This window comes from Lissotriton vulgaris, chromosome 10, assembly GCF_964263255.1.
Source record: "Lissotriton vulgaris chromosome 10, aLisVul1.2, whole genome shotgun sequence".
NCBI lineage: Eukaryota > Metazoa > Chordata > Amphibia > Caudata > Salamandridae > Lissotriton > Lissotriton vulgaris.
In genome coordinates, this window is record NC_141698.1 from 238,125,279 (window position 1) to 238,151,851 (window position 26,573).

The 26,573-nt window shown below is 50.2% G+C and overlaps 1 protein-coding gene across 2 annotated transcripts in view; it reads left to right on the forward strand.

Moving 5' to 3' along the window:
• The window catches only part of ATG9B (autophagy related 9B), a 336,653-nt gene that overhangs the window by 70,550 nt on the left and 239,530 nt on the right, over window positions 1-26,573 (forward strand). For both annotated transcript variants that reach the window (XM_086940924.1, XM_086940925.1), the window contains exons 2-4: window positions 11,904-12,051; window positions 12,770-12,813; window positions 22,336-22,400. In XM_086940924.1, coding sequence (XP_086797050.1) covers window positions 11,943-12,051; window positions 12,770-12,813; window positions 22,336-22,400 — 218 coding nt within the window. In that variant the 5' untranslated portion in view covers window positions 11,904-11,942. The remainder of the gene's footprint in view (window positions 1-11,903; window positions 12,052-12,769; window positions 12,814-22,335; window positions 22,401-26,573) is intronic.

Sequence of the window (26,573 nt, forward strand, 5' to 3'; positions counted from 1 at the left end):
TTCTACAAAACCGATCGGGGCACTGCTTGACATCTATAGGGCTAGGGTCGTGAGTGCAGCGTTGTACGGAGCAGAACTTTGGGGAACCCAGAGAGTGGACACCTTGGCCCACCTAGAAAATAAATTTCATAAAGACTTGATGAGGCTACCCCAAAGCACTCCCACAATCCCACTCTTGCTTGACGCTGGTACTCGCCCTATCTGTGATCAAGCCAAACTACGTCCCTTATTGCTGTGGTCCAGAATTTGGAATGTTCCTGAACTTCATAGCTACGCGGACGCCCTAAAAGATGTCTTGTCCCTCCCTGGCTGGCATAAGATCGCCTGGCTTAGAGAGGTGAAGAAGGCGCTTACCTTGCTTGGTTTGGGTTCTGCGTGGGAAAACAAAACTGCACCTTCCAAACAGGAGCTGAAGAAGGCATACTGGACTTGGGTCGACAGCGAGAGACTGTGTAAATTAAACCATCCAAAAACTGTTGCCAACTTCCTGATGGTTAAATGTAACCCCTCCAGAGAAGCTTATTTGGACTTGATACACAGCTCCCATGATAGGGCTTTATACATTAAATTCAGGGTTGGGGTTTTACCCTTGTGCCAGTTCACTTCTACTTGGAAACCACCCTTGCAAACTGTTCCCGACTGTCCATTTTGTGAGCTGAAAACAGAATCTGTTGCACACTTCCTATTTGAGTGCCGAGCCTACTTAGCTCCCAGACGGAGGTGGTTGAAGCCTCTTTTCAGGAGCCTAGGAACTCGTTCACACCTGGAAGCCTTGAGAATACTGCTCTCAGACGCAAGACCCTTCTTTTCAATCTGTTTGGCAAAGTTCCTAGGATGGGCCTGGCGTATAAGAACCGCTAAAAAACTGATGATCCAATAATGTCTCCCCTCCTTTTTTAACATATTTTTAGTCCAATGGACAGATCTCTTTTATTGCATAATGAATTGTAAGTTGTTCTTCGAATATTGTTATATTGTGATGTTCTGCTTTTATGATATGTTTTTATATATCGAAATAAAGCTTACTTACTTACTTAATACTATCCAATGCCATAGCTAAAGGTACCCCTGTCCAAGCGACTTAGAAGTCCGCTGGAATAGTTCCAATATACAAAAAAAGGGAGACAGAGATGATCCTGCTAATTATCGACCAATAAGCTTGATCGATGCTATGCAGAAGGTATTTGGTCGGTTGCTACTGCAAAGGATCCTGGCATGGTCCGAAGAAGGGGACATTCTTTCCCAGTTTCAAGCGGGTTTTAGAGCAAAGACCGGGACAGTGGATCAAGTATACGCCCCCCTTTGTCCTCAACTTATTAATTCGACTACATGAGGGGACCTATGCCCAGGTCAGGTGGGGAGACCAGGGTCAACTCACCTAGCGCATCCCTGTCAATCGAGGTGTAAGGCAGGGCTGCGTCTTGGCCCCCACCCTTTCTCTCTATAGGTGAACGGAGTGGTGGACTTTCTTTTAGAGGAGCCAGCGGACACACCGACCCTGGGGAGGAAAAAGATACGAACCTTGTTGTTCGCGGATGACACGTTGTTGATATCTAAGACCCCGGCAGGGCTACAGCTCTTAGTTGACAGGTTCCATCACTTCTGCGAAACGCAAGGCTTCATCATCAATGCCAGCAAAACCAAATTTATGGCCTTTAATCCTCACAGAGCATGCAGGAAGGGACCCCTTCTAGGAGGGACCCCCCTCGAAAAGGTTAATACCGTTGACTACTTAGGTGTAAGGTTCTCTGATAAAATGTCTTGGAGGCCGCACCTGGGAAAGTTGTTGATGCCCCATAAGCGTATGTCTGGTGCAGTGGTTAAGGAACATCGTCTCTCCCACACAAGACCTGTAGCCCCAGCCCTCCAGGTATACAACGCAAGGTGGTCAGTGCTGCCCTATATGGCGCCAAAGTTTGGGGATACGATAAATTAGATGAGCTCTCCATAGCAGAACATAAATTCCTAAGAGATTTAGTGTCAGCACCAAAATACATTCCCCTTACCCCACTATTTTTGGATATGGGTAGGCGGTCGATAAGCGACATAGCCAGGTTGCGGCCTTTACTATTTTGGGCTCGTATTAGGAGGACACCTGAGCTCTCTTCATACGCAGAGGCACTTACTGAGGTCACTAAGCTTGATACCGGGGGGAAAATAGGCTGGATATGTGGCACCAAAAAGATGCTTTCGGCGATTAGGCTCAGTGGTTGCTGGGTCAGTCAGGAAGCCCCAAGGAGGGAGGTACTTATACGCCTCTACTGGGAATGGGTGGACAACGTGATATTAGAAGAACTAATTTGGGTAAATTGACAACAGAGTTCTACTTACATAAACAAAGTAGATACTTTGAACCCTATCTGGATTTAATAAAAAAGTGCAGTGAGATAGAATACTCTACATGCACTTCAGGTACAGCTCTCTCCCAGTAGGGGAGGTGACAGTAAAGTGGTCCACCAATAATGGAAAAGATTGCCCTAGTTGTCTGGCCCCTGTGGAAAGCATTGCACATATCTTGTTTACCTGTCCGGCGTACAAATTATCGCAGGAAAAATGGTTGAGCCCGCTCTGCCGGCAGTTTGGAACGCGGGAGCACCATGTTGCACTTCGAATTCTCAGAACTGATACCAGACCATTTATATCTTGCTGCATGGCAAAGTTCCTGGCCCAAGCGTGGCTGATACGAAGAAAAGCACTTGTAAAGAAGATGTAGTAGTTCTATCCGTGCAGCAAATTTTATAAACTATTGACATTTATTGTTGAAAATACTATCACGCACAAGCACTTTATTTTATCTTTTTAAATATTAGCAATCCTTCTAGCACCTTGAAGCTTTCTCCGTGCATTGTAAAGCTATAAACTATTTTCCAGTTTTAACTCAATTTTATGATGATTGATTGTATTTGTCACTATAACTTTTTCACTTTTTAATCTATATGTAGTTTTGTGGTTGTGTTATTTTTGTTTTGTGTTGCTTTTATGACTCTTGTGTCGAAATAAAGCTTGTGATGATTAAAGGCATTGTCATTTACAATGCCAATAGCTCAAACTTTAATAATGCGAGACCTATTGCATTGTAAATGCTTATTTTTTATAGGCTTGTCTTTTCTTGGATTATTCTAACTGAGTTTCTTTCTGTGTAAATGGGTAAATGATTGATTGATTGCATTGAATAAATCCTTAGCCGTTTTACATTGTACATCAAACAATCCATTTGACACCTTATATGTTTGAATTACTCTCACTGGTTTGGATAGTGCTAACCCTCTTAATGTTACAAATTGTACCACATTCACTTGAACTCTAGGACCCACGCTGCCTAATGTAACTAAATTGTGCATAATCATTTGTAAAATGGGCAGATCTATTGCTTTCCTACATTATTATTCCACTTTTGTTGTTAGCAGATGGCAAAACATCACTTGAACCCATCTGACTTCACATAACTGACTACTTCTGTTCAAGAGATGTAAGTCCTACCGCCAAAGAGATATGATCACTTTTTTAACATGGTATCACCAAAAAATGTATAATAAAGGCCCGGTCTTAAAAATGTAAAAAAAAATATCATTTTATTTGATTGTTTATCGCCAGCAACAAACTCTTGTTTTGCTGGAGTGTTTGGAAAGATTCCGCTGTTTAGTTACCTCAAGCCTGTAGGTATCTTATTGTCTTTCAGTTGTGTTAAAACTACTGATGGTTTAAACCTTCTGACCTACTTTGAAGAAATACCTAGAAGTGCATCCCACATTTGAATTTTATTTTCTAGAGGATGTGAATCTCTAATGGACAATAACAATCACCGCTCATCTCTTTCAATGGTGACCTGCTTCAAAATAGGTAAGGTGGTTGTTTCTACTGGTAGGGTCTACTGTAGATATTTAAGAGAAAATATTTTCTACTTTCTACATCTATCAGTTTTAGGGCAAGGTTGGTGTTTGCCAACTGTATCTTAACCAGATCGCCTTTCAAGTGCGTGGCAATTTGGAACTTGTGTGGACAATGTCTGTCAGCACAAATTTTATTCATTTTACAGAAGGAAAGCACCAGCCAAATTGCACCAAATTTCAATAATCGAGAAGTACAGTCACCGAATCCCACCACCCAGTGTACAGACATTAAAAAAGCAAAGATATGTTGGAAGTCAGCACACACTCTTAAATTTCATATCCAGTATATGACTTTATTTTTCAGTGAATTTGAAGATTTGTATGACCCGACTGACAACCAGGGGCCACATACCAACACACCTTATGAGAAGACGTTTTTGTCTAATTGGTCAACTACATTGCCTAAAGCATCTACAGTGGGCTCTTTAGGGTAGTTGTTTTGGGCATTTGAGCTGTTGTATGTGGCATGCTGAATCACCCGTGAAAGTCATCTTTGAAACAAAGGCACAAGTTACTGAGTTTTGGTTCGCCACTCCTATAGACTTATTCTTGTCTGTTATAGGATTGTCTGACAAGATTGTGAAACTCTCCTTATGGTGGTTATTTGCTTCAGGGGAGCAACTTCGTGACTGACTCAACGCTTTGGTTGTTATTTGCTGTATAATTCTCTTCAGACAGTGTTTTTATTACTTTAATTGTCTTGATCATCAGTTCTTTTAAAATTCCCATACCATTACACAATTCATTACCGTATCCTCCATTCTTTTCTCACGTACTTATACCTTCTTGCGTCTGACTGTTGACAAGTTTTTGGTGTTAGCCGTTTATCTCTAAATCACTTCAAATAGAGCGCTTATGTGAACAGTGTGCTTGGATGGGCGCACCATCACTTTTCTATACACTAGTGCTTATAGCAATCTTAATGTGGAGAAGTGTGGCTCAATGGTTAGAGTGGCAGACCCTGATGCAGAGGTCTGGCCCGGGACCAGGGTTCAATTTCCGCCTCTGCCGGTCTTGGGCTCAATTTCCTTCGACCTGATAATTCTCGCCTCGGTGCCTATTCTAATCATGGGTCCCACTCTGCAACTCTGGGCAATAGCTTGCTTAATCTCCACAACGGCCCCAACAGCACTAGGATGCCTGGCTGCACCTTGGGGGTGCCCAGGAGTGGGCGCCTCACAGGGATAAAGCCAGGAAGGGTTCCACAGTGGTATGCGTACAAGGGCCGGAGAGACTCCATGTGGGGTTATTCGGGCGCTATAAAAGTACTACAACATTTACATTTATGCCAGATTACCCACCCCATTAAGGAAGTCTTTTGTCCCCAGCGAAGTACAGCTTAAATTGTTTTAATTTAGGAGCTAATGATCCATCCAAGCCCTTTATTGCTACCATTTGTAGACTGTAAGAATTTGATCTCACTTGCTAATTCATCCATTTCAGGCCGTTGGGTGTGTTGTTTGGAACTACCCTTCCTCTGTGACTGCTCTGGTGTACATAGGAGTTATTGCCAAGGGCATTAAGCACTTTATACTGATTTATAGCAGAAATGTAAAACAAAATCAATGCATATAAACATGTGATCCATGCTGACACATTTATACTTGCACATTACAATAACTAGGAAATCCAGACAGAAAATGGACGGGAAACAACGTTAACCATGCAATGGCACAACGCTGTACTTTACAACGTGCTGGTTAAAACGACCACATTGTTAACAAGCATATCATTACAACGCAAGTCGTTTCAATGACTTGCTCTAGCAGGGGCGTGCAACACCATGGAATGTGTTGGATTTTAAATCCAACACTTTCCCTGCTATTGCGCAAACTGGAGTAGGAATAATAATTCCTAGCCCTATTCCTAAGTCCAGCGCGCCCCCTAGAGCAAGTCGTTGAAACAAATTGTGATGTAATGACATGTGTAGTAACAACGCGGTCATTGTAACGACCGCGTTGTAAACTACAGCATTGTAAAAGCACGCGTTGTAACGTGATATAGTCCTAATGGACATTAGGGAGGAGTAAATAAAGCGGGTACCTGAAAAGTCAATATACAATGGATCCCCTCTGGAAGTGGGTTAAAAAAATTTAAAAAGGCAGTGAAGAAGAGGTGAGATGCACCAATGAGCGAGTATAAGGATTTGTCTAAGAGAATAAGCTATGGTCTTAAGAGACATGGATTATATAAGTGAGGATAAGGACATTCAAGAAAATAAGCTTTATCTCCCCCCATCAAGATTGTGGAAAATGGACAAAACCTACCCCCTGGCCTGCCCAAGATGTGGGGCAGCTAAGGGTGACTGCCTACATATGATTTGGAGCTATCAGGTGGTTCCAAGCTATTGGTAAGAGATTGGAATAACCCTCACCAATGTGCTGTAACTTCCCATTGATCTATCCCCAAAATTGGGGTTTATAGGCTTTATTGAACAATGAGAGGGCAGAAGTAGTGCACAGTCCCTTTTGGGTCTGAGTTGAAACCTGGTCAAGAGAGATTGCTTGCCACTGGGGAACTGAAATTTCACCACCGTTTGAGTAGTTAAGGGATACTTATAATTGCATTTGCATTGAGAAAACAATTTACCAGACAAGGGGATGCCATCCTAAATATAGGAAGAAATGAGGCCTCTAGTTGGAACACCTTGGACTAGATGTTCTACATTCTCTATGGTTCTCCTATATGCTTACTGTTGTATCCATTGTGGCAGTGCCTAAGCCATTGTGACAATGCCCATGCCATTCAGTATTCTTCATGTTTATCATTTTCAAATGGCCATTGCACTGACTTTTGTTTACATTAATACTAATGGAAATAGTATATATCTATACTACTATTATAAAGAGAGAGCTGGGAACCTTTGAGGCGGGTAAACTCCAGAAGTACAGCACCAATCAGAACACCCAATACAGTGTTGTAAAGGGGAGTTTCAGGAGATGGACATAGGCTATACATCAAGCCACCATATACATTACAAAGGTCAAAACAACATTAGGGGTAAAGTAGTCCCTTGTGGGCATAGGCGTTGGCGTGTCGGGCGTGTGGGTGGCTGTGTGCGTTGAGAGACGCATGCAGCCTCAGAACGTTCTCCGGGTAAAAAAGATTTAGGTGGGCGTGTGGGTGGGGGTGTGTTCAGAGACCACAATGCACACGCCCACACACAACAACTCTGAACAGCACGCACACCTCGCGACGTGCACTAACATTAATCTCACTGTGATGAGATTAGTGTTCGTGCATGTCGTGACGTCTGTGTGCCCTTCAGTGTTGTTGTGTGTGGGCGTGTGTATTGTAAGACGCGTTCTTCATTGTAAAGCGCGGAGGGGGGGGTGGGGGGTAGCGTTGGGTAACGTTTCCCATCCTTCGGGTAAATCTTTTTCATTCTCGGACAACGCAGTCGGCGTTTAGGCACTTATCACTCGGCCGGTTCCTGCCACTCACTGCTGCACAAGCGGACAGACCAAAGGACTCAACAAGTACAAAGGTAAAAGTCGACGTGCAATATCATTGTTGAACAACGCCTCTACTTCATTATATAATTTTTAATAACAAATAAACACCATTGCACACATTCTCTTTATTCCCCGGACAACATCGGAACGTGCTAGTATGACTGTAAAGGAGAAACAATTAATGATGAAACCAGGTCGATGAGAAGATGATGTAGAAGGAAAAAACACCTGTTTGATCAAGCAAGATTTGAACCCTTTTTTGAAAAAAACAAATCTCAGATCTGATTTGTTTACTTAAGAATTATCTGTATACTGTCAACTAAACTAAGATATAATGTCAATTGCTTATTGACTATAACCTTTCAGAAACTATCCTTATTATTAAAAGAACAGGTACAGTTAAAGGCCACGCATGCCCATATAAATGTACAGGAAAACCAAGGTGTATTTTGGATAGCTGGCTTATAGCCTATTTTTTCCTGTTGGTCAGAAGGAGCCTCTTGATCAAATGCCTGACTGTTTAAAGGCAAGAAGTAATCTAGTCTACTCAACACTTCTGGAGTAAATCGATTTTCAGGATTTAAAAAACATCACTATTTGTCTGAATCAGATCACAAAATGTCAAAATCTTTCTTTTTTCCAAATAGTAGTTGTAGAATTTGGATATTCATTAGGTGACAGGCAGTCAAGAAAACAAGCATAATGTTGAAATCCTACTTAAATATTGCAGGAAAAGCAGTGGTGCATAGTGGTGGCAAGGGTTCCAAATTCTGGTCACACTGCCTGAAAAGGATTTTGGAACTGTATGGGCTTTTCTTTGCTAGTCTGACTACTGGCTGAATGTAAGGAAGTGATGCAAACAGGCCCATAAAAGATCCAACTTAACCCCTTCGATGCTCATGACGAGCTCAGCTCGTCATGAGGCACAGTGGAGCTGTGCTGATGACGAGCTGAGCTCGTCATGAAACAATGGCAATGATGAAATATCAGCACAGGAGGAAAATATCAATAGCAGCGAAGGTGTTAAAAAGGTGAACCATTGTAGTGTAGTGAGACCGGGATGACGTAGTTGTTTATTTTTGTCTTCTAGTGACAAAATGAGCTACAACTAGACTCATGGGTGCACTTTTGGTATGCGAGTGAAAAGAGTTTCCCGATTAAACCTTGACAGAACAAAGGTACTACGGGCTTGTAATGTGGTTCTGGAATGAACTGCCTGATTTCCCACACTAGACTCAGTTGGAAGCATTAATTATCCTCTATTACATCAATTTGTGGCTTAAGACAGTCTGAAGATTGTCTAAAGCTTGAAACAATCATTTTGTATTAAGGCTGTTCCCTTGTTTAAGTATCCCCTGTCTTTTCAAATGGGGGTATTCCAAAACAGATGGAATTTCTTAAATGGGTTTCTTGTCCGACACAGAGGACATGGTGGACAGTCTTTGTCCCATGGATAGTGTGCATCACACCACATCACAGATAGGCTCCAAGCAACATCACAGGTGCAACATTCAGTGCCACCAAAGTGGTAATTTCCTGCAAGCAGTTGTGGAAGAGGACAAACTTCAACATTCCACAAGCAAATTGTCGGGTGCCCCACAAGACTTACCTCTGCTTGTGAAGCAATTCCGCAGAGACGACAAGAGCCACCGCCTCTGTACCCACCTGACCCGTGTGGACTGTAGTATCCAGCAGGGATGAGATGGAAGCAGGGAAGGGAACCAGAAAGGAACGTAGAGGCTTGGTGTGTGTGGAGCTTGGGTAGGATCTTGGTGCCAACTGGGGAGACAAGAAAAGACCTGGTTAGGAAAAGACCACACCTCCCGCTTCCAGAACAGACCCTTAAACACATACAGAAAGGATATGCCTTAAGGAACTCACCAGTGCTTCTGTAGACCTCTGTACCAAGAAACCATTGCTGCTCCAAAGGGAAAACCAAGTAAAGCGCTCCTGCACGATATTGCACAATCAAGTGTTAGGTACAACAAAATGTGGCATTCCTGGGTGGGGAAAGTAAATCAAGAATAACGCTCCTGCTCTGAGAAACTGTACCCCAATGCTGCGCTCCTGCGCGGTGAGGTAAAACACAACAGTAAGGAAAACCAAATGCAGCGCTCCTGCGCGGTGTACCTTAACCCCAGTACAGCGCTCCTGCTCGGCAAGGGTTAAAGACCACAGAAATAGAACTATCCTGAATAGCGCTCCAGCGCGGTGTAAACCAAAGAAACCAACCTAGCGCTCCTGCGCGTAAAAAGGTAAAGAAAACAAAGAAGCGCTCCTGCACTGCGAGGGTTAAAAGACTATAGTATTTTAATACCCAGAACAGCGCTCCAGCGCGGGGAAGACAAGAAAACCAAATAGCGCTCCTGCGCGGCGAGGGTCTGCAGCTTTCTATAAAACGTTTCCCGGGCTCCGTTAGACAAGTCGCGTATTCAGAATGCAGGAAGGAATCGGAAGCACAGAGCCGGCGGGAAACGCGATGTTTAAGCGTTTCCCCCGGAAATACTTCGGGCAGGAAACGTCAGCAGCAAAAGACTGGACTGGGACTCGACTTCTGCCCGCAAGTGAGTATCCCGATTTTCTGTATGTGTTTAGCGGGGAACGGCAATAGCCGCAAACGTGACACAAATGACTGTCCTTTGCCCCACATTGCTTGGCATCACCTGAGGTCACCCTGGTTGACTTCCAAAGCAAATGGCAGTCTATTACCTCAGACAAGTGGATGTTAAATAAAATAAGGCATTATCTATATATATAAAAACGAAAGTATGTCTGTTTGTCCTTTATGCATTACTACACCATTCATCCGATCGGCATGAAACTTTGGGAAGTTGTTGAGTACACTCCCGCGAAGGTTTCTGGCAAAAAAAAAAGAAGAATAATTTGTTAAATATCGGCCCCCCGGCCTCCCTGGGCCCTCATAATCTTTCCAATACTGAACGTTTACTGTTTCCGGTGCGACGTGCTTTTGCAATGACCATCAACAAAGCACAAGGACAATTGCTGCAAGTGTGTGGACTAGATTTGGAGAATCCGTTCTTTTCACATGGACAACTGTATGTGGCCGGCTCACGCGTTGGAAAACCTTCTGATTTATTCGTGTACGCACCAGACGGAAAAACTAAAAATACTGTGTATCCACAAGCACTCGAATAAATAAACAGAATTAAAACAACACTTTAAAATGTTTTCCATATTAAAATGAATATGTTTCAATAAAAATGACACAATGTAAATTAAATGGTATCATAACAAGTTTCCTTAAATTTCCTTTCTTCTGAGATCGCAGCAACGCGCAAGCTAGTTGCTGTATAAAACTGGCGAACAAGCCGCATACAGTTAAATCAAAACAATAAATGTACAAAATTGCCTCATAAATCTACTAGAGCAAATGGTACCAGAGCGGGTGCTCAAATGAGCAATTTAAAAAGTACTGTACAAGGAGGGGAAAGGTTTTTGTGTAGTGTTCTGACTAATACCACAATACAAAGCAGAACATAACATTACATCCAATCCTGGAATTAGTTTCTTTTTTTTAGCAAGACAGTCAAAACACAATGATTTCATATGACCTTGTTTGTTACACCTCTGACCGCTGTGCAACCCGCAGCGTCTTCATCCTCACCGCCGCGGTTCATGGCTCAGCCTACGGCTCCACACCTCTCCTCTTTGGGATGGCACGCTTTCCCGTGGTGGGTCGCTATTGCAGTTAGAGCATCAAGGATACGCAATGCGACGCTCTCATCCCTACCTTGGCAGATTGCGGTTCAGCCCGCAGCGTCTTCCCCCTTTTAAGCACACTGCGAATCTGTGTGATGGCCCGTTTCTGTGCCTGCAATTTCCGTGGCATGTTGCAGTTAGAGTTTTGGGACTGTGACCTGAAATGCACCTAGTTTTAGCCCAGTATTCTCAGCTCAGGCCTGGGAAGCACATATAATGAACATTCTGATATCCATTCTCCTGCATAGGGATCATATTCTTGCCTGTCTTTTTCCCATGATTCTACAGTCTTACTCCCAGAAGGCTTAAGAAAGGGATTTGTTAAACCATTCTAAGATGGCACCTTTCCTATCTTTTTCACTGCTTCTCCCCTAGCTAAGACCGTGTCTATTCATTTCCTATCGCATCACTTCCTGTCCATCGGTATATAACGGGCTGAATCTTCCATCTCTCTGTGTTGTTACATCTTCGATCCATTTTCTCTTCCTGTTTCTATTTTGGATTCCATTATGTGTAAGTGTTATTCAACTTTTTATTCACCTGACTCACAAATGGACTTTAAGACGGGTACATTTAGACTGGGGCTTTGGCTTTGATTTAGGGGTAGATGATTAAAGAAAATCTTCTGCCATGTGTCAATAGATTAACATTTTTAATAATTTAGTTTAGATCTTTCTGGAAGACTTTCTATCATCAGAGAACGGCTTTGGGTGAGAAGTGCATGCGCATAGGCATGTGTGCAAGAAAACTTGCACATGATGTGGTTAGGTGGGTTGTATGTATTGCTAGTATGGTACGACTCAGGCCATGCACTAATTTAGTCTTCTACCTCTTCCAGGACTGACTGGGAAATGACCAGGTGACACTAACTTCAAAGATGGCTGGCCGAGATGAGGATCGTGAGTACCAGCGGTTGGAAGACTTTGAGGAGGACTCTCCTCCTGGGGAGGAGGATCTGCTGGTGCATGTGCCTGAGGGTTTGAAAGGTAATGTTCTTGGGAACGTCAATAATGTAATACTTCTTTAAATCGTTCTTCTAGAAGGATTGATGGCAGCAGCATGTGTTGGTTGGTTGTTGAAAATATCAAACTTGTTGAACGTTTTGCATTTAGTGCTAGCTGCTCAAGAAAGAGCAAAGAATATTTAAATGAAATCCTTTTTTTTCAGAGTTGCACCTCAGTTGCACATTTGGAGGATGACTCATGCCCCTTTGCAAACTTATTTTACTCTTAAACATTTTCATTGTGATAGTTAGGCTTTGTTGAACACTTAGTACTTGACCCATGTTTCTCCATCTATGTCCTTGTTCATCTGCCTGGGATGTCGTTTTTTCGTTTATAAACTTTATTCGACAGTTTAAAAAAAAAGTCATAAAAGTACACAGATAAAATCAGACATATAACATTACACAAGGAAAGTACATATCATCATGGTTTGGTTTCAGAGCACACAAATGTCAACCAATAGAAAAGAATAGTAGCTAAAAAACCATACTTTTTCTTGCAGCAACAGATTTCAGAATAAAGGTTGCGATAAAAAAACACAGATCCGGGCTAGCAAGTGAAAATAAAAATTTCATGGCATTTGATGTAGAAGACACAGAATATTTTTTAAATAACTTTGAGCCTTAATGTCATGTTTTCATATTTGTGAATTCTCCAGCTGTTTTTCCTTCAATAATTTCTTTTCTCATTGTGTTAACAGATTCTTGGCACCATATTAAGAATTTGGATAATTTCTTCACCAAGATATCCTTTTGTGTTAAACTTCTGTTAATGAAGGCAGGCTTTTGGTAGGTATCAATGATGTGGGTTGTGTTGGTGGGGCATAACATTACCACATCAAGGTAATGAACCCCAAAAGCTGTCCTCGTTATGGATCTCGAGTCTGCAGTGCCATGCTCCATCCTACATGCTTCTGGTATAAGATACAGGGGCCTGTGGATGATATTTCTCATAATGTTATGATCAGTGACCCTGTAGCTGTGCCTTATCCAGTCCCTCTAGTGCTCTTTGTTATACAGTCAAATTCTGCCCACCAGCCTCTCATAGTACTTTATATAATCCAACCCACACCTTCAAAGTATTGTGCATGTATGTTGTTCCTTTAGTGCTGCTTGTGAGCTGGTATATTTGGATCTCCAGTGAGCCATGCCACTCAGTCCTTGAGGTCATGTGCACCTCCTTCCCAGTGCTGAAATATGCTCCGCCTCCTGGTGCCATTATGCGCACCCCCTCCCTGGTGCTTTCATGCGCACCCCCTCACTGGTGCTGTGATGCGCAGCCCTCTCCCCGGTGCTGTGATGCGCGCCCCCTCCCTGGTGCTATGATGCGCGCCCCCTCCCTGGTGATATGATGCGCGCCCCCTCCCCGGTGCTGTGACGAGTGCCCCCTCCCCATTGCTGTGATGCATGCCCCCTCGGTGCTGTGATGCGTGCCCCCCTCGGTGCTGTGTGATGCTTGCCCCCCCCCCCCGATGCTGTGATGCGTGCCCCCCCTTACTCAGTGCTGTGATGCCTCACCCCACTCCGAGAGCACACATTTGGAATAAACTACCGGCAGCTCAGATCTTTGACAGTGCTCTCCCACTTTAAACAAGCATTTGCAATGCAATAGGTCTCGCATTAGGTCTCACATTAGGAAAGTTTGAACTATTGGTATTGTAAATGACAAATTTTGTATTTGTGTTGGTTTTGAAAATAGCTAAATTAATAGCTTTGTCATTAACAATGCCAATAGTTTTAACTTTCGCAAATGTGACACCTAGAGCATTTGTAATGCAATATGTGTTGTATTTACGTGACTTAGATGTATTGATATTACAAATAACAATGGCTTTTATTTTTTTTAATAATTAATACGTAAATAAAAGTTATTGTAATTTATAATGGCAATAGCTTAAACTTTTGTAAATAACTTTTGGGAAGATTAAGTTCAGTGTATTTTATTGTGGCAAAAATCCAAGAACAGAAGTGAAATATTAACATCTTTTTGTGACTTTTGTTATAAAGCTTTAAACATTGAGAGAACATATTTGAACCAGTTCTTGTTGAATGGTTGCACAGATTGATGCTGTGGTGGCGCTGAGTGATGTGGTGGCGACGAGTGATGCTGTGGCGTTCAGTGATGCTGTGGTAGCGCATAGTGATGTTGTTGTGGTGCTGAGTGATGCTGTGGTGATTCGATAGATCGAGGGAGGGCGATGGAGAGAGTGAGGGCGATGGAGAGAGTGAGGGCGATGGAGAGAGTGAGGGCGATGGAGAGAGTGAGGGCGATGGAGAGAGTGAGGGCGATGGAGAGAGTGAGGGCGATGGAGAGAGTGAGGGCGATGGTGAGAGTGAGGGCGATGGAGAGAGTGAGGGCGATGGAGAGAGTGAGGGCGATGGAGAGAGTGAGGGCGATGGAGAGAGTGAGGGCGATGGAGAGAGTGAGGGCGATGGAGAGAGTGAGGGCGATGGAGAGAGTGAGGGCGATGGAGAGAGTGAGGGCGATGGAGAGAGTGAGGGCGATGGAGAGAGTGAGGGCGATGGAGAGAGTGAGTGAGGGCGATGGAGAGAGTGAGTGAGGGCGATGGAGAGAGTGAGTGAGGGCGATGGAGAGAGTGAGTGAGGGCGATGGAGAGAGTGAGTGAGGGCGATGGAGAGAGTGAGTGAGGGCGATGGAGAGAGTGAGTGAGGGCGATGGAGAGAGTGAGTGAGGGCGATGGAGAGAGTGAGTGAGGGCGATGGAGAGAGTGAGTGAGGGCGATGGAGAGAGTGAGTGAGGGCGATGGAGAGAGTGAGTGAGGGCGATGGAGAGAGTGAGTGAGGGCGATGGAGAGAGTGAGTGAGGGCGATGGGGAGAGAGAGAGTGAGGGCGATGGCGATGGGGAGCGAGAGAGTGAGGGCGATGGCGATGGGGAGCGAGAGAGTGAGGGCGATGGCGATGGGGAGCGAGAGAGTGAGGGCGATGGCGATGGGGAGCGAGAGAGTGAGGGCGATGGCGATGGGGAGAGAGAGAGTGAGGGAGATGGGGAGAGAGAGTGAGGGCGATGGAGAGAGAGAGTGAGGGCGATGGAGAGAGAGAGTGAGGGCGATGGAGAGAGAGAGTGAGGGCGATGGAGAGAGAGAGTGAGGGCGATGGAGAGAGAGAGTGAGGGCGATGGAGAGAGAGAGTGAGGGCGATGGAGAGAGAGAGTGAGGGCGATGGAGAGAGTGAGGGGTGTAGAGAATGAGGGGTTTGGAGAGAGAGAGAGGGGTGGAGAGAGAGAGAGGGGTGAAGAGAGAGGGGTGAAGAGAGGGATAGTGGTGTAGAGAGAGAGAGGGGTGTAGATAGAGAGAGAGAGGGGTGTAGAGAGAGGGGTGTAGAGAGAGAGAGGGGTGTAGAGATAGAGAGAGGGGTGTAGAGAGAGAGGGAGAGTTTGTAGAGCGAGAGAGGGAGTGAGGGCGATAGATAGAAGGAGAGAGAGAGAGTGAGGGCAATAGAGAGAGTGAGGGGTGGAGAGCGAGGGGTTTGGAGAGCGAGGGGTGTGGAAAGAGAGGGGTGTAGAGAGAGAGGGGTGTAGAGAGAGAGGGGTGTAGAGAGAGAGGGGTGTAGAGAGAGAGAGTGAGGGCGATAGAGTGAGGGGTGTAGAGAGAGGGGTGTAGAGAGAGAGAGCGAGGTGTGTGGAGAGAGAGCAAAGTGTGTGGAGAGAGAGAGAGAGAGAGAGAGGGGTGTAGAGAGAGAGAGGGGTGTAGAGAGAGAGAGAGGGGTGTAGAGAGAGAGAGGGGTGTAGAGAGAGAGACAGAGAGGGGGTTGTAGATTGAGAGAGCGTGGGGTGTAGAGAGCGTGGGGTGTAGAGAGCAAGGGGTGTAGAGAGCGTGGGGTGTAGAGAGCGTGGGGTGTAGAGAGCAAGGGGTGTAGAGAGAGAGAGAGAGAGGGGTGTAGAGAGCAAGGGGTGTAGAGAGAGAGAGAGAGGGGTGTAGAGAGCAAGGGGTGTAGAGAGAGAGAGAGAGGGGTGTAGAGAGAGAGAGAGAGGGGTGTAGAGAGAGAGGGGTGTAGAGAGAGAGGGGTGTAGAGAGAGAGGGGTGTTGAGAGAGAGGGGGTGTAGAGAGAGAGGGGTGTAGAGAGAGAGGGGGTGTAGAGAGAGGGGGTGTAGAGAGAGGGGGTGTAGAGAGAGAGAGAGGGGGTGTAGAGAGAGAGAGAGAGGGGGTGTAGAGAGAGAGAGAGGGGGTGTAGAGAGAGAGACAGAGAGGGGGTGTAGAGAGAGAGAGAGAGAGGGGTGTAGAGAGAGAGAGAGAGGGGTGTAGAGAGAGAGAGAGGGGTGTAGAGAGGGAGAGAGGGGTGTAGTGAGAGAGAGGGGTGTAGTGAGAGAGAGGGGGTGTAGAGAGAGAGAGAGAAAGAAGGGGTGTAGAGAGAGAGGGGGTGTAGAGAGAGAGGGGTGTAGAGAGAGAGGGGTGTAGAGAGAGGGAGGGCTGTGGAGAGGGGTGTAGAGAGGGAGAGGGGTGTAGAGAGAGGTGTAGAGAGGGAGAGGGGTGTAGAGAGAGGTGTAGAGAGGGAGAGGGGTGTAGAGAGAGGTGTAGAGAGGGAGAGGGGTGTAGAGAGAGGTGTAGAGAGGGAGAGAGGGGTGTAGAGAGCGAGGGGTCTAGAGAGAGCGGAGGGTGTAGAGAGAGAGGGGGGTGTAGACAGAGAGGGGGGTGTAGAGAGAGCAGGGGGTTGTGGAGAGAGAGGGGATTGTAGAGAGAGAGAGGGGGTTGTTGAGAGAGAGGGGTGTAGAGAGAGCGAGATAGAGTGTAGAGAGAGAGAGGGGGTGTAGAGAGAGAGAGGGGGTGTAGAGAGACGGAGGGGTATAGAGAGAGAGGGGTGTAGAGAGAGGGGTGTAGAGAGATGGTGTAGAGAGATGGGTGTAGAGAGAGAGAGGGGTGTGTAGAGAGAGAGAGGGGTGTGTAGAGAGAGGGGTGTGTAGAGAGAGAGAGAGAGGGGTGTGTAGAGAGAGAGAGGGGTGTGTAGAGAGAGAGAGGGGTGTGTAGAGTGAGAGAGGGGTGTGTAGAGAGAGATGTGTGTAGAGAGAGAGAGAGGTGTGTAGAGAGAGAGGGGGGTGTAGAGGAAGGGGTGTAGAGAGAGGAAGGGCTGTGCTACCGACCCCCCCCCTCCCGGGGAGGGCTGTGCAACCTGACCCCCCCCCCCCCCCCTGGGAGGGCTGTGCTGCGCGACCCGACCCCCCCCCCCCCCCCCCCCGGGAGCGCTGTGCTGCGCGATCCGACCCCCCCCCCCCGGAGGGCTGTGCTGCGTGACCCGACCCCCCCCCCTCTCCCCGGGAGGGCTGTGCTGCGTGACCCGACCCCCCCCCTCCCCGGGAGGGCTGTGTTGCGTGACCCGACCCCCCCCCCCCCCGGAGGGCTGTGTTGCGCGACCCGACCCCCCCCTCCTCCGGAGGGCTGTGTTGCGCGACCCGCCCCCCCCTCTCCCCAGGAGGGCTGTGTTGCGCGACCTGACCCCCCTCCTCTCCCCGGGAGGGCTGTGTTGCGCGACCCGACCTCCCCCACCCCCCCGGGAGGGCTGTGTTGCGCGACCCGATTTCCCCCCCCCGTCTCCCCGGGAGGGCTGTCTTGCGCGACCCGATCCCCCCCCCATCTCCCCGGGAGGGCTGTGCTGCGCGACCCGATTTCCCCCCCCCCCACCGTCTCCCCGGGAGGGCCCCGATTTCCCCCCCCTCTTCCCGGCGACCCGATTTTCCCCCCCCCCTCTCCCCGGGAGGGCTGTGCTGCGCGACCCGATCCCCCCCCCCTCTCCCGGGAGGGCTGTGCTGCGCGACCCGATCCCCCCCCCCCCTCTCCCCGGGAGGGCTGTGCTGCGCGACCCGACCCCCCCCTTCTCTCCCCGGGATTGCTGTGCTGCGCGACCCGACCCCCCCCCCCCCCCCACCCTCCCCCTCCCCGGGAGGGCTGTGCTGCGTGACCCGACCCCCCCCCGGGAGGGCTGTGTTGCGCGACCCGATTCCCCCCCCCGTCTCCCCGGGAGGGCTGTCTTGCGCGACCCGATCCCCCCCCCCCCCCCCATCTCCCCGGGAGGGCTGTGCTGCGCGACCCGATTTCCCCCCCCCCCCACCGTCTCCCCGGGAGGGCTGTGCTGCGCGACCCGATTTCCCCCCCTCTTCCGGGAGGGCTGTGCTGCGCGACCCGATTCCCCCCCCCCCTCTCCCGGGAGGGCTGTGCTGCGCGACCCGATCCCCCCCCCCCCCCTCTCCCCGGGAGGGCTGTGCTGCGCGACCCGATCCCCCCCCCCCCTCTCCCGGGAGGGGCTGTGCTGCGCGACCCGACCCCCCCCTTCTCTCCCCGGGATTGCTGTGCTGCGCGACCCGACCCCCCCCCCCACCCTCCCCCTCCCCTGGAGGGCTGTGCTGCGTGACCCGACCCCCCCCCCGGGAGTGCTGTGCTGCGCGACCCGACCCCGACCTCCCCCACCTCCCCGGAGGGCTGTGTTGCGCAACCTGATCCCCCCCCCCCGTCTCCCCAGGAGGGCTGTGCTGCGTGACCCGATTTCCCCCCCTCCCTCTCCCTGGAGGGCTGTGCTGCGCGACCCGATTCCCCCCCCCCCCCCTCTCCCGGAGGGCTGTGCTGCGCGACCCGACCCCCCCCATCTCTCCCCTGGATTGCTGTGCTGCGCGACCCGACCCCCCCCACCCTCCCCCTCCCCGGGAGGGCTGTGCTGCGTGACCTGACCCCCCCCCCCCTCCCCCGGGAGTGCTGTGCTGCGCGACCCGACCCCCCCTGCCCTGGAGGGCTGTGCTGCGCGACCCGACCCCCCACTTCCCGGGAGGGCTGTGCTGCGTGAACCGACCCCCCCCCCCCCCCCTCCCCGGGAGGGCTGTGCTGTGCGACCAGATCCCCCCCCCCCCCTCCCCGGGTGGGCTGTGCTGTGCGACCTGACCCCTCCCCCCCCTCCCCGGAGGCTGGGCTGCACGACCCGACCCCTCCCCCCCCCCTCACCTCCCCGGGAGGGCTGTGTTGCGTGACCTTACCCCTCCCCGTGAGGGCTGTGCTGCGCGACCCGATTCCCCCCCCCCCCCTCCTCCCCGGGAGGGCTGTGCTGCGCGACCCGACCCCCCCATCTCTCCCCTGGATTGCTGTGCTGCGCGACCCGACCCCCCCCACCCTCCCCCTCCCCGGGAGGGCTGTGCTGCGTGACCCGACCCCCCCCCCCTCCCCCGGGAGTGCTGTGCTGCGCGACCCGACCCCCCCCCTGCCCTGGAGGGCTGTGCTGCGCGACCCGACCCCCCACTTCCCGGGAGGGCTGTGCTGCGTGAACCGACCCCCCCCCCCCTCCCCGGGAGGGCTGTGCTGTGCGACCAGATCCCCCCCCCTCCCCGGGTGGGCTGTGCTGTGCGACCTGACCCCTCCCCCTCCCCTCCCCGGGAGGGCTGTGCTGCACGACCCGACCCCTCCCCCCCCCCACCTCCCCGGGAGGGCTGTGTTGCGTGACCTTACCCCTCCCCGTGAGGGCTGTGCTGCGTGACCCGACCCCCCCCCCCCCCCCCCCCCCTACCCTCTCCCCGGGAGGGCTGTGCTGTGCTGCGCGACCCGATCCCCCCCCCCTTCTCTCCCCGGGAGGGCTGTGCTGCGCGACCCGACCCCCCCCTTCTCTCCCCGGGATTGCTGTGCTGCGCGACCCGACCCCCCCCACCCTCCCCGGGAGGGCTGTGCTGCGCGACACGACCCCCCCCCCCCCGAGGAAGGCTGTGCTGCGCGACACCCCCCCCCGGGAGGGCTGTGCTGCGCGACCCCCCCCCCCCCCGGAATGCTGTGCGACCCCACCCGACCCCCCCACCCCCAGGAATGCTGTGCTGTGCGACCTGATCCCCCCCCTCCCCGGGAGGGCTGGGCTGGGCTGCGCGACACAACACCCTCCCCCCCTGGGAGGGGTGTGCTGTGCGACCAAACCCCCCCCCCCTCCCCCCCCGGAATGCTGTGCTGTGCGACGCCACCCGACCCCCCCCCCCACCCCCAGGAATGCTGTGCTGTGCGACCCGACCCCACTCCCACCCCCCCTCCTCCCCAGGATTGCTGTGCTGCGCGACCCGACCCCCACCCCACCCAGGGAATGCTGTGCTGCGCGACCCGACCTCCACCCCTCCCGGGAGGGCTGTGCTGCACGACCCCCCCCCCCCCCGGAATGCTGTGCGACCCCACACGACCCCCCCCACCCCCAGGAATGCTGTGCTGTGCGACCCGACCCCACTCCCACTCTCACCCCACCCCCTCCTCCCCAGGATTGCTGTGCTGTGCTGCGCGACATGACCCCCTCCCCCAGGGAGGGCTGTGCTGCGCGACCCCCCCCCCCCGGAATGCTGTGCTGTGCTACCCCCACCCCCCCTCCTCCCCAGGATTGCCGTGCTGCGCGACCCGATCTCCACCCCTCCCCGGGAGGGCTGTGCTGTGCTGCGCGACCCAACCCCCCGGGAGGGGTGTGCTGTGCGACCCGACCCCCCCCCCCGGAACGCTGTGCTGTGCGACCCCACCCTCCCCCCCCCCTCCCCCCAGGAATGCTGTGCTGTGCGACCCGACCCCACTCCCACCCTCACCCCCCCCTCCTCCCCAGGATTGCTGTGCTGTGCGACCCAACCCGACCCCCACCCAGGGAATGCTGTGCTGCACGACCCGACCTCCACCACTCCCCGGAGGGCTGTGCTGCGCGACCTGACCCCCCCCCCCTCCCCGGGAGGGCTGGGCTGTGCTGCGCGACCTGACCCCTCCTCTGTGCTGCGTGACCCGACCCCTCCTCTGTGCTGCGTGACCCGACCCCCCCCCCCCGGGAGGGCTGTGCTGCGTGACCCGACCCCCCCCCCCCCGGGAGGGCTGTGCTGCGCGACCCGACCCCCCCCCCGGAATGCTGTGCTGTGCGACCCCACCCCACCCCCTCCCCAGGAATGCTGTGCTGTGCAACCCAACCCCCACCCCGGAAGGGCTGTGCTGTGCTGTCTGACCCGACCCCCACCCCACCCAGGGAATGCTGTGCTGCGCGACCCGACCTCCACCCCTTCCCGGGAGGGTGTGCTGCGCGACCTGACCCCCCCCCCCCCCCCCGGAGGGCTGTGCTGCGCGACCCGACCCCCTTCCCGGGAGGGCTGTGCTGCGTGACCCGACCCGTCCCCCCTTCCCGGGAGGGCTGGGCTGCGCGACCCAACCCCCCCCCCCTTCCCGGAAGGGCTGTGCAGTGCGACCCGACCCCCCTCCCCGTGTCCCTTCATCTAGTGATGCTGTGAGACAAGTTCTTCTAGGACCATGCACTATTGCAATATGAAAGCATGATATAACCTTAAGCCTTTGAGATACACCCCAGCCCCCACATGCACATATCCATTACTCTTGTGAACTTTCACAACGCGGTTGACCATCTAGACACCTTACATAGCATTCGTAATACAATGAAAAATACATTGGATGCATAAAATGAAACAAATTACAGTTGTGTGGATAGATTTTGAAGGTGATTTGCTGTAAAATAATTGTTATGTTCCTGTCTCTTCTGATGATAAACACAACTTTCTATGCCACCTTGGTTACAATTCACCATGTATAAGGCAGAGTTTTGCCTTTTTCTTTTCTCACAAGTTTGTTCTCCTACTTGAAGGTTGGCTAAGTTTTCCACTTGGCTTCTTGTGATGACTTATGTAGGAGTGATTCTCAGAGTTTTCTTCTACCTTGTCACTATTCGCCTATTATAGCTTCTGAGGATTTCAATTTGTATTGTATGGCATATAGGTGTTGCTTTTCTTTTCTTATGTCAATCTGCTATTTTCATTGTTTGAAATCTTGTGCAGGTAATTCTCCATGTGCAATAATTTCAGGTTGCCCAAACAAATCTCCTGTATTTGACTTTTTCTAGTTCCATGCGGCCAAGTGATGCTCCTGGAGAACCAGCATGGTAGCAAAACATTGGTGGAATTGGTTATTGGGTCTTACGATGTGGGTCAATAGAAGCCATTTGATTCTCCCTTCTTAATGTGGTTTCAGAATTCAAGATGCCCTTTAATTCTTGTCCTTTCAAATCTATTCCCTGCCCTGCCTTTTCTGCATGCCCCTATTTCCTCAATTATTGTACATCTTCTGGCAAATTCCAGTAGGCTTTCTCAATTAAACATTCAGACATTTAAAAGTCTACTTGGCTCATTGAGTTTGCATTTCTCATTCTTTTTGTGCCTGCCACGGTATAGCCATCCGCAAAATGCTCGCCTTGTGCAGCAGTTCCTTTAGTAGGAAGAAATGTTACCTTGTACCAGCATAATAAAACTTTTTCCTTGACCACTATGTGCACATCTATCACTTTCACCAAAAGAATGGATTTGCCTGTATGGTGCTGTCGGATTTCTTCGAGATGGTGTAAGTATTCATCCTTTCTTATAAATACTTTCATTTTTTAAACTGTTTTAACTTTGTGCACTGCACCTTTTTATTTACTTTAGTTTGTTCATTTCCAAAGTACCAATCCAACAAAGACATTCTGGTCAAAAAGCCCAACCTAATCTACAGTGCGTAGCTGATTCTCAAGATACAGCTAGTAGAAAATAAATAAAACCATCTACTCATACATACATTACACCATGTTGTATAGTAAATGTTATACCTCATTAATAATATTGTCTTGATTTGCTCCTTAAAATAGATATAGACTTCCAGATGGTGTCCGGTCTGAAGCTTGTCCAAGCCAATCATAATAGTTCTTGTCAAATCATTAGGGTACATGAGGTCAGAATGCCCATCCCTAATTTTACGAGGGCCTGTGATCCAAAACATTGCCATTTTCCTTTTAGGTACGTTGGCAGCATAAAATAAATGTTTTTAGGTCTCGGCTAGCGAAGGCTGCGCTTGCACAGTCTCGCTCGCTAGATCTTATGTCTCCTAGTAGTGGGGCTTGAACCCTCCCCTCTTCTCCATTGGCTGGCCTCCTAAACGGCGGGCAGCCGTTGGAGAAAAAGTCTCTCTGACGTAGTGTTTTCACTGTAAGCCCCGTCCATTTCGGATTGAGGGATGTGTTTTTTTTGTTTCTTTCTCTCAGAGGGGAGAAAGAAAAAAACACGCCCCCCGGTCTGAAAAGGACGAGGCTTACAGCGAAAACACAACGTCATGGCGAGTGCTTGCTCGGCGCGGAGACACCACCGCTTCCAGTGCGTGCAAGGTGTGACCTGCTTTCCGGAGATAATCACAGTTTCTCATCTCCAGTGTAGGTAAGAAGTAGCGCCTGCCCCGAGCTCACCCCTACTCTGAGAAACCTCAGGGAATCCCGGGTCACTGTATAAGCTACCAGCATCTGCTAAACGCCATCGAAGCTTCGGATCAAGCACTGGCATCAGTGGAAGCTGAAGGGACCCCCCCTGCGATACAGTTCCTCTTTCCTCATACGACCGCTACTCCCACCCTCCTGATCAAGCATACCCCTGCAGGTGACCCTCTCGGCCATCCTTTGCTCACCATGGTCTCCAAGTCCGCCGCCCCTGCTGTCTCTCTCGCCGCGGGCGGCGGTGTTGAGGTCCCGGGAGTAGACACTGTCTCGGCTCGCAGCTCTCACCAATACAGCTGCGGATCACCCTCCCTTACGGTTCCCCCTGCGGGACAAACCAACGCCGTCCGTAAGCCCTTGCGAACCGACAGAGCCCTGCAAGTGGGAGTGGCATGAACACTCTAAAAGGACAAACGCGTCATAGGCGCTCCCAGGGAGCCCTTTGTCGTCGAAGAGGCCATGTTTAAATGCTGTGTCTGTTAATGTTCTATAGCGCCATGTTACCTTTCAGAAACCTTAAAGCGCCTTGCGATTCTGGAACGAGAAAAGGCAGAGCTAGGCACGCTGCATTATTTTCCAGCTGACAAACATATATATTATTAGTCCCTTGCACAACGCGCTTAGATGCCCTGTGCTGAAGGAGAAGTGGGGGTGTGTGAGGGGGGGCTGAGGGGTGGTAGAGCACGCTGTGCGGGTGAGTGGGGGTTGCTTCATCTACAGGTGGTCTATCTGAAGAGTGTCTTTAAACGCACGTCTTCAGTGCAGCGTCAACCGTGCCACGTTGTAAGCGCCACGCTCTGTGTGTGTGTGGCTCTGTGTGTTTGTGGCTCTGTGTGTGTGTGTGTGAGTGTGTGGCTCTGTGCCATGAGTCTTTATTTTTTTTGTTTTATTTTATTTTCTCTTCTCTAGGGCCCATCCACGAAACACTAGCTAATAAACTGAGCACGCGTGGGTTTCCTGTTGTGTATTACACTAGCAAGACAATTAAAGACAAAATAGTTTAACAACTGTCTAGCACACGGCCACACGAAGAAAGGCCCTTGCCTCCCAAATTATTGGTTCTTCAAAAATCGACCTGCAAAGTTGCAAAAAAAAATTAAGCCCCAATATCCGCATTATGTAAGATGTAGACACAATCCTTTATAGATGTTTGCTCGAAACTGCCAATAACCCATCTTTCATGCGCGTACGATCCATGTTTTGCTAAACGTTGTCAGTCACGGTTTGGCGCAACGTTGTGGTTCTGCGCAGCCACCCGTGCATCGGAAGGGTTGACAGCGATGCTGAATTCCTGAATGAAGGAGTGAGAAACAGGGTCACTTGTAGCCTGTGATTTATATGAATAACATCTGTGAGCCTTTCATTTCCGTAAGCAGACGCACGGGGGCTATCCTGCGAACCAGAGGGCACAACTGCGCTGCCTGCAACTTTACACAACCGACTACAGGAACAACGGGCAACAATGTTTATCTTAATCTCGGCGGCTTTGATTCCCTCCAAACATTAAATGATTCATGGTAACGCTTAAACATTAGTCATGCACAATTTATAAATGGCAGCTCGGCTTTAGTATTAATGAATTGGGATCAATAGGGAGCCAATGAAAGCGTTCACCTTTTCTATTTCAATACATAAATGTTTCACTAAGGCTGAGCCCACTCCAGCTGAATAGAAAACGAGACAACATTTTGCGCAAAGTTCTTCTTAATTGAATGGGTGTTTCAATGAATGGACGCTTGTAATCTGAAAAACAGGAGGGGGTTGTTTATTCATAATTTGGTTCTGGAAACATCAGCAGCCTAATAAAGTCAAAGGGTGATGGTGATTGACCCGATGGGGCGTGCGCAACATACTCAAACAAAACTGACTGTAACCCCCATCACTACATTTATGACGCTACCTGTGCTGGCGTATATATCAATCCTCGTCGCGTTTACAAGGAAGGGTGGCAGGCCACAGATAGCACGAGGTGGCCCGCGTTAGTCTGGTGGCAGCTCACACGGCAGCATAGATCGAACTACACCCACCACCACCATCGGCGGCAGCCAATCTTGATAACCGTATCCAACACGTGTTGACAGATTGAAGCAAACAGTAATCTGAGCGGCCGCGCCGCCAACACACCCGCGCGTGCACACACGCACCAGAACAGTCTTCTAACCACTGTTTTGTGCATCACTCGACCAGTCCTTCCGGTGGTTGTCAGTCGTCCCAGATACCAAAATGCAGATATATGGAAAACGCGTGACTACCCAGAACTGTCTAGGAAGCCCCAGCCGGAAACCTCTTGCACTCCCCCACCTCCCAGCCTTCCGGGTTCTGGCAGATGCCAAGTGGCAGTCCACTGTAGGACAGTGATAGCCAGCAGGGCTGCAATGTTAACAGTAACTGCCCTCAGGTGGACAGCCTTGTTATCTTAGTGTAGTCTGGTAGTAGCGGCGCCATTGAATGGAACGCTCTACCGGCCCTGCCTAGCTACCAGCCATGGGCCACAGTGCAACCCACACTGGCAGACGGGTACCATCTGTTAGGCTAGAGTAGTTTTGTGGTAGCCCCACCCATGACATGCGTCACTGTCTGGTCAACTGCCTTGCAACTGCAACTCGCATCAGATGGGGCTGCTCATTCTTGGGGCCCCCCGCTTTGAAGTCCTATGTCTTGAAACCAAAGCTTCCCTTCCACGGATATGGAGCCTGTGTGACCTTCACTAAAGACCATCGAACCCTAGTGTTGTCTGTGACCATGTTTATGACTGACCTGACAACAGTGTGTGTGGCTCTGTGTCTGTGTGTGTGTTTATGTGTGTGTGTGTGTGTGTGTGTTTGTGTGTGGCTCTCTGTGTGTGTGTGTGTGGCTCTCTGTATGTGGCTGTGTGTGTGTGTGGCTCTGTGTGTGTGTGTGTGGCTCTGTGTGTGTGTGTTGCTCTGTGTGTGTGTGTGTGTGGCTCTCTGTGTGTGTGGTTCTGTCTGTGTGTGTGTGGCTGTGACTGTGGCTCTGTATGTGTGGCTCGGTGCGTGTTGCTCTGTGTGTGTGTGTGTGTGTGGGTGCAAATGCAATAGGTCTCACATTTGCGAGAGATTAAGCTATTGGCATTGTAAATGACAATGCCATTTATTTATATGTTTTAAAAACAAAAATAATGTCATGAGCAATGCCAATAGCTCTAACTTTAACAAAGACGAGATCATTGCATTGTAAATGCCTGTTGTATTGTCAGATCAGTCTAAAAAAAACAAAGTCAGATTTCAGGCAATGACTGAATGTGCTGTATGGAT